Source organism: Papaver somniferum, unplaced genomic scaffold (assembly GCF_003573695.1).
Source record: "Papaver somniferum cultivar HN1 unplaced genomic scaffold, ASM357369v1 unplaced-scaffold_75, whole genome shotgun sequence".
Lineage (NCBI taxonomy): Eukaryota > Viridiplantae > Streptophyta > Magnoliopsida > Ranunculales > Papaveraceae > Papaver > Papaver somniferum.
Window position 1 is genome coordinate 853,443 of NW_020650415.1, and position 9,067 is coordinate 862,509.

The 9,067-nt window shown below is 35.7% G+C and overlaps 1 protein-coding gene across 1 annotated transcript; it reads left to right on the forward strand.

Moving 5' to 3' along the window:
* The first annotated feature begins 6,712 nt into the window (after positions 1-6,712).
* On the forward strand, positions 6,713-8,066 carry LOC113344211. The gene is made up of 3 exons (XM_026588222.1): positions 6,713-7,130; positions 7,502-7,795; positions 7,837-8,066. The coding sequence occupies exons 1-3, from the start codon at positions 6,713-6,715 to the stop codon at positions 8,064-8,066; spliced, it is 942 nt and encodes a 313-aa protein (XP_026444007.1).
* Positions 8,067-9,067: the final 1,001 nt, after the last annotated feature.

Below are 9,067 nucleotides of genomic sequence, written 5' to 3' on the forward strand. Positions count from 1 at the left end.
CGCACTCATCTTATCTATCAAGTTACTGAGTTAGAGTATCTATTCTTTCTTATTCTTTTTTTCTCAAACTGATGAACAGGAAAACCCTTGTTCTTCTTCTTCATCTCCGACTCTCTATCAGATTCACCATCACTACCACCTTTTTCTTCACCACCACCACCACCGCCACCGCCAACACCATCATCAACATCTCCTTCTTCAGTTATTTTAAAAAATTGAAAGACCTTGATGAAATTATGTTTTTGTTTAGGGATTTTTGTTTATTGATATTAAATAACTGAAATAGAGTTTTGATTAGGGTGATTTCTTGATGTTTGATTTCATCCAAATTTTGGATTTGAGCCTGACTAATTTATCTTAATGGTATGGAGAGATGCGAACTTTTGGTCTATCTCCAGATGATTATAACAAATTGAAGAAGAAGAAAAATAGTTGCTCGAGAATTGTAGATGATAATAACAAAGATGGATGGAAATTGGGGGATCTGAGAAGATTGAAGAATGGGTACTGCAGGTTACTGAGATTGGTGCCGACTTGATGGTGATAGCAGGTTGAGATAAGAAGGTGATGTTGTTGATAAAATGGGTATGTGCTTGTGTATAAAGGTTAAGAGGATCTGAACATCAAGAAGATGAAGTTGTGTTGGTTGATTTCCTGTGATGGTTTGATGCAATGGAGGAGATCGAAGATGGGTTTGTGGTGGTGCTGTAATTATAGGAAAGATCAATTGATCAGATGTCATGTGTTGGTGGAGATGATGTTCATAACTCAGAGAAGAACAAGAATGAGCAGTTGATATTGAACTAAAATTTTTGAGATGAAATGTCGGTCCACAACACATCAACAGCATCATTACCCATTTTCTACTACTCCATTCTTCTTCGGTTATGTAAATGGATTCAATTATTTAAAAAATTTCTCAATTTAAGTTTTAAATGCAATGGACTGGTGTTGTGGTGCAAAAATTCCAACTGAGTATTTTTACATAACTGCAGTAGGTAAAAACTCAGTGCCGGTCTTGTATCGGACCGGTACCAAAGGTACATGTACAACATCAGGTATGTGTACAAGTATCGGTCCTCAAATTGAGGTATCGGTCCACACCAATTACAGGGACCGTTTCCATAAAAGAACTGGGCTGAACTGGACCATGTGCAGCCTTAGTAATGGGTCATCAGTTAAATAATCAACTAATCAGTTAAATTGTCAGAGTTATTAGTGTCCCTCGTGTGTCTGATATGTTACTAAATTTAGTCCTATTTTAAAAATCAAGAGTAAATTTCTGGCCATATAAGAAAGTTTTATTGTTTCAATCAGTTATTAATTACTATAAACCAATATCTTAATCAGTGTTCTGAATCCCGGACGGGTCCGACCAGTCAGCCCAGTGAATCGGTGACCCAGTCACCTCTCTGGGCTGGTCCATCACCGGCCCAACAAATTTAGGAAAAACCGCTTTCCTTTGTAAGACTTGCTTGAATCGTCCGGGTTGACCCGTGATCCTTCCGACCCACTACGGTTCAACTGAGCAGATCTGTAACTAACCATTAGTCTCCGTTTCTCATTTTTCAAAAATTTTACCTGTGAAGGGAGTAGATCCTGTGTCTTGCTGCTCCTATAAGCAGTTCATGATCACTGAGCCAACCTCTGTTTGGTTGTCAATTTCGAACATAAATAATCTTCATAGAAATGCACAGGCAGGACTATAATTGTATTCGTTTAATTTAATATTAGTTATATTATGTGACACAGTAAACCCGGATTGAACCACTGATCGAACCATCTGACACTGACTCGGTAACTTTTCTGAGTCGACGCCCAAATCGATTTTCAGAACATTGATCTTAATGTTAATGTGTGTCCAAATCTAGTCTTATTTCTATGCAAAACATTAAAGCGTGGTAATAATATTCAAGATATTGGCATTAATGAATATCTCTGATACTAATAAATATCATTACCAAAAATGAAAACTACTCATTTTGCATATACATATATATTCTACTCAAGACTGTTAGAAAAACAAAAAACACCTGCAAAAATGGGTGGAGTGATCACTCTTTTCATTCTCCTTCTAACGATTCTTTTTCATGTCTCCTTGCTGCTAAACTCAGTCATTTTTGTTAATCCAAGTAAGTTTAGCATGAAGATGTTTCATAGAGACTCCAAAGAGTCACCTCTATATACGGGAGATCATTTAACACAAGATGAAAGATTCCAAAGGCTCGTCAAACAATCCAAAGATAGAGCACGTTACATTAGGTGGAAAATGTCAAGTTTAAAAAACTCGATAAACCCCGATGTCGCACGTTGATAAGAAACGATTTGTTTCTTGATCAACGGCCAACAACTCAAACTCAAAAGGTCATGGTTCAAATAAATCAATAAACCAAAGGGCAGCAGTTTGCTTAATAATATTCTTGTTATTCTAATTAATCAACTGACAAGGCCTATTTATAGGCTACATTACTTGGAAAATAAGAAAACAATACTACTCCTAAAATACTATTCCAAACAAATATAAACTCTAAATAAAATAATTAAATTCTTAAAATATAATTAAATACCTAAATAAATATATTATCTCTAATAATAAAAAATTCATGCTTATCCAATGCCTTGTGACTCCATTGGACTTGTGTGCTCGATGCGCCCTTTACTTGCTAGCCATAGTGGCTTCCACAATCTTAAGAGACTTGACCCTTATAAAGGATCATATATGTCAAATATACCTGAGTGACGCATCGGGTTAGCACCGGTGGCATGTTCATAAAATGTGGTCTTATCACACGTTTACCTATGACTTACGAATATGTTGGAGGATCTTATGTTGCAGCCGTGGGAATAGGTACTTTCGATAGTTCACCAACTTACAGGCCATACTATTTAATGGTTGATACTGGTAGGGATCTTATATGGACTCAATGTCAAGGTGCTATTTCTTCTTTTCGTCAACAACAACCCCTTTATCCTGCAACAAATTCAAGAACATATAAACCTCTTCGTTGTAGAGTGAAAATATCAATAGGGGGTATCATCAACAACCCTCTATGCTACCTAGGATTATGTGATGATCAAGGCATGTGTACTTAATAAGTAAGTTACGAAGACGATGCAGTTACATCAGGTATTTTGGCATCAGAAAAATTCACTGTAAATTCAGATAACCATTGTTGTCATGGGTTGCGGCTTTAATCAAGTGAACTACGTTTCTGAAAGCCGTCCTGAAGTTGGTGCTGGAATACTCGGTCTAAGTGGAGAATCTAAGTCTTTTCTAAAACAATTAAATTTAGGTAAACTTGAATACTGCCTGAAGCCATATACTGATGGTATAGAAGGAACCCATACGTACTTAGTGGTGGAGTTCAACAAGATTTGGTTCAGACACGAGACTTAGTGGTGGAGTTCAACAAGCATACAGAACTGGCTTATATGTCCATGGCACATGTCATTATTATTTGGTTTTAGAGGATATTAGTGTAAATGGGAGTAGCGTAGGATTTCAAAGAGGCGATTTCGAGTACAAGATGGCTACCCGAAGAGGCGGTTGTATAATAGATTCAGGGACTACACTGAACTTTATGCGCGGAAGTTACTTTGATAAGGTTGCGGAGGGGGCGAGGCAGCATTTTCGGAAGTGAGGGCTTGATCCTGTTATACCATCTCCACTTAATTTGACCTTTGTTTCCAGCAACGTTACAAGAATTTTGAATTTCCAACAATAACATAACACTTTCTGAATGCGGATGTTGAACTCGACGAACCGGATACTGCTTTTTGGATCACGGAGAATTATGTTTGTTTGGGTCTTATTCGAGCACCGGAGAATGGTCCTGTTGATGTCACGTTTGGAGCAATGCAACAAGCTCGCAAAAGGATCTTATATGATGTTTCGGGACAGTCACTCTATTTTGCTGAAGAGGATTGCGGACAAGACACGCAATCCATATAAGCTGGTTTTACCATCATAAATTATTGAAACAAGTGATCCCTGTTGCTACCATCATTCATTTGGAACTTAATAAATTATATAATGTACAACTATTTTCTTTACTTCTTACTAAGTAATCCCTTGTTATTTTACCGAAGAACTCAAACTTATTTCTTCCTTGCAAGGTTTGCTTTCCCTCTGCCAAGTGTATATTTGTAGCCCCAAAACCAGCTGCTTATGGCTAGTCGCTTACCAGGATTTTTCTTTTTCTGCCTCTCTACCAGGTAACATAATATCTTCTTCATGGCATCTTCCTAGAGTAGGGTAGGCTGCTTTTACTTAACAAAATGCGTCGTCATAAAAGGACGAGTGATGGTTATAGATGAAGAAAACACATACACCCTCACTACATGCGGATACTGTGATAAAGGAGACAACACACACTTCAGAAAAAAAGGATGTTGGTGTAGACCATTCTGACTAAGGAGTCCATTAAGGATTCTACGAGGTTACAATTATACCTTTCATATATATTTAAGATTCTAAAACCAAAAACAGTTATCAACGGAAAGAAAAACAGAACTGGAGAGAGAGATGGTTCCGTCAGCTGAGAAGGAAAAAAAATTCAAAATTTTTTCTTTGAAATCTAGGTTTTCAATCAGTAGAAAGATTTCCGTCAGCAGATTCATCTTCTTCTTCTTCTACGAAATCTATGTTCGTTAATTTAATCATTCGATTGTTTAAATCTGAGATCTGAATTGAGTTTCTTCATCAACAACAGATTCAACCGAAAATTCCCGATCTGTCTTTCTGCAACAAATTGGTAATGGTGATTTGTTATTGAAGATGAGTAGAAACTTATATGATATTTGCATGTTCAGTTTGTAGTTTCTAAATCTTCATATTTGGATTTCGGTTTTTTTGTTTTTTATGTTGCAGAGAACGAGTTTTTGGAAGCTTGATTCATTGTGTTTAATTCTACTGGATTGATTGGTTCATTTACATATTATTTGAATTCGAAATCATTATTCATCTCTTAAACATGTATTATTCAATTCATCAATCTGCAATCTCTGGTTTTTGATTTTTGAATTTTTGTTGTTTCACTTATATCGGTTCATGATTCAATGTTAGGTTTATAATTCATGGGCTTTTGCTTCAATGTACTTTGCATGAACCAATTCTCGTTTTGAATTATTCTGGAAAATTTCATAGTGTGGAAGAATTATTAGTAGTATTATATGGATAATACTGAGTGTTGAAGAATTATTTTGAGAATACTAAGTGTTGATGAATCAGTTTTGGTATAATTATAAGTTAGATGTTAGTGTAATCAATTAGAAGTTACAATTTAGTATTGATAAACTCAGTTTGATATCTTAGTTTACTATCTAACATTCGACAGTGAATATAACTTTCACGAGGGGACGCAACCCCCGAGTGATGTGCGACGTAATTTGAATTTGTAGCTTAGGTTAGGTTTAGGCCTTTTCTTATGGTTTGCAATGAATTTTTTTAACATGGAGCATGTATGTTCATATAGTATTTCATGTTGCAGGTTCACACTTGTACCGATTGCATACTAATGCGATGTGAAGTAACATATATGATGCTGTTTGTGATGTTCTTTTGTAGAAAAATCCTTGTTGTTAACATAGATTTTTCATTGTTCACAATTAAAATTTGTACTATATTCAGATTTATTTGGATCAACACTGGTTGTTTATGAAGGTTTGTTGGATCAACTTTCACTGTTGATGCAAATAACCTGGATAAATTTCTGATTATGGTTGATGATACCTGTTTTGTTGGATCAACATTGGTTGTTGATGCAGGTTTGTTGGACCAACTTCCATTGTTGATACAAATAACTTGGATAATTTTCTATTTATGGTTGTTGACATAAGTTTTTATTGGATCAACATTGTTTGTTGATGCAGGTTTGTTGGATCAACTTTCATTGTTGATGCATATAACTTGGATAATGAAATTATTATGTTTGTTGTCATCTGTTTTATTTGATCAACATTGGTTGTTGATGCAAGTTTGTTGGATCAACTTTCATTGTTGATGCATATAATTTGGATAATGAAATGATTATATTTTTGTTGCAGTCTAAAGATGGTTGCTGCAGAGTTTACATTTTGCAATTTAACCGTCTCGCATGTTGTTTCTGAATCAAATACGGTCAGTGACATGATAAGTGTGGTGAAGTAATACTAGCCTTATATCCTTAAAAACCTTGTATTGTTTGGTTACACTGTATATGGAAGATCACATGTTATTAGTCACGATTTGGAATTGAGGGTTTTCATTCCCTACTGCATCTCCAACGGGATTGTTTTTGTGAAGTTTAACATCTAGATTAAGATTTGTGTTGATTCCATTTCTTCTTCTTCTTCTTTTTCTTATGTTGATCCTTCTTCGTCATCATCAAGTTGTGTTTCAAACAACGAGGTGGTTGTTGTAGAAGACTTGACGGATGATTCATCTTTGATCAAAAGGGTCCCCAAGAAGTCAGATGCTTTGGCTAACATCTTAACCAAAGTAGGGAAGATTTTTGAAAGTAAAATTGATTATAGTGATACTGTTAAGAAGTACGAATATCATAGTGATTACAAGAAACGTTACACTGTGGAGTGTAAGAACAAGAAAAGTCAAAACTGTAGGTCGAGGTTTCATGCATCTCTTGTTGCTAAAACTAAAGGTGTCTTTCAGTGAAAGAAATTTCGAGGAGAGCATTCATGTGATTTAGCTTCTTCTGATTCCATAAAAGTCAGGATGACGAATTCTTTTCTGAAGGATATCGTAATAGATGAATTCCGAGCATCAAAGAAGAAGAAGACTGCAGCTGATGTCCGAGATCTGCTCCATCTGGAATATGGTATTGATCTCACATATAGTCAGGCATACCATGGTTTACAGTGGACTAAAGAGTTTCTTTGTGGTGATGGCATCAATTCTTATTCAGATTTTGTTTGGTATAAAGAATCAATTGAACGTTATAATCCTGGAAGCGTCGTCAAGTTTGAGTATGATGGTGTAACAAAGCAGTTCCAGAGGTTTTTTGTTGCTTTCAAAGCTTCAATTACTGGTTTCAATAAGTTTTGTCGTCCGATGTTATTTATTGATTGTACTTTTCTCACTGGGAAATTTAAGGGCGATTTTATGGTTGCTTGCGGAAAAACTGGTAATCAAGGTATGACTTTTTTTATATTTTTTCTCTTTTTTAATTGTTAAGTGTTTCTATTTATTACACAATATAGTTTGATATGTTCATGGATTTCAATTTTATGGATCACATAACTTTTGTTGACCCCATAAGTGTTGCTGTCGATCCCATAACTTTTGTTGTTGATCCATTTTTTCAATTGTTGATCACATAACTTGTTTGTTGATCCCATAATTCCAGTTGTTGAATCAATTTTTTTGTATTAACTTTTGTTGTTTGTCCATAATTTAATTTGTTGATCCTATAATTCTAGTTTTTCACTACATAAATTTTTGTTGTTGTCCCTGTTCATGGATTCAGTTTTACGGGTCACTTTTTGAATCTTTTTTTTTTTTTAGAGATTTATGTAGTTTCATTTCCTATTGTACCCTGCGAAAATTTTGAGAGTTGGGAATGGTTCTTAACCAATTTGAAGGGTATTATCAGTGAAGACCGTCCACTGACCATCATATCAGACCGTGGAGCTGGCCCTGTTGAAGCATGTCCCTGTAATCTTCCCAAAGACTTACCATTCATACTGTTTGTATCACATGAAAGGGAATATTCTGGTTCCAAAGGGCAAACTGCTATGAAGTTGTTTGAAGAGTGTTACACTGCGTTAACGAATGAGAAGTTTTATGATGCTGCCAAGAGTATGAGAAATCTGAACTGGGCGCTGCTCATGACTTTCTAGGAGAAAGGTTTGGTGAGAACACATCAAACATTGCTGAGAGTTTTAGCAGTGTGAATAAGCATGATAAGCGGCTTCCATCACTTGAGATTATCGATTTTATTCGTGCTAAGGTAATGGAGAAGAACTACAAGAGGTTTGTGGAGTCTAGTAAGTGGACTGAAAAGATTACTCCTCGGATGCAGACTAGGCTCAACAAGAGGGTTACTAACTGTCGTTTTTACAAGTTCTGAAGATCAAGTGATAAAGTTTTTGAGATCATTTTTCGTACTGGAAAGCACACAGTCGATTTGGATGCTAATACATGCACTTGCAATTAGTGGTAGAAGCATAGTTTCCCTTGCATCAATTTGATGAAAGAGATGTTGCAGATTAGGCCAGATGAACCTTACAAGTACAACATTCCATATTATACCACCGAGTACTATAGAGGTCTTTATGCTCGTCCTATCTATCATATTCCCGACACTGAGAGGCCCCCTAAAATTAATTAGGAAGGTTATGTTTTGCCTCCAATGGCGGTTGAGCATCAGCTGGAAGGCAAACTACTTCAAGGTATAGGGGTTCTCGAGAGAAAGTGCGCAAGAAAATGAAGTGTGGTAAATATGGAAGACTTGCCTTCCACAACCGTCGTAGACGTCGCAGAGCTCCTTTGGCTCCTCGTGCACCAGTCTTCCTCAAGGAGTCCAACTCCAGGTTGATAAACTTCTTGAGGAGGATGTTGTTCTGAAGTTTTCCTATTTTTCTGAACTTTTCTTTTACCCTTTTATGCTAGTTCTTGGATGATTAACATGAATGTTTATTCTTTTTATGGTTTTCCTATTTTGGTTGTTGGATTTGTTGTGTTTTTAATGATATACACTCTGTTTTATTTTTGTTTATGTCAGTTATTGTTGTCATGTTATGTCAGTTATGCCAGTTTGTAGGTTCCAGGTTTACTGTTTTTTTACAAGAAAAAGTATTATGTAAACAGTATCAACATATCAATGTTGATCCAAATCATGGGATCAACTTCCATTTGTTGATGCTTAATGAAAAGAAAAAAATTGCGTGGTTTTATCTGTATATACAAGTTAACTCCATTAGATGTGCATTGATAGACACATTTTTGGGTCTAAGTTGTCCTCAATTTTCTGTATTGTTGGTACTCGAATTTGTGGTTATTTTGGTGTTTTGTGTGTTTGTAGGTATTTTTGGGAAATAAACACATTTGGAAAAATCGGCTCGAAAAGTT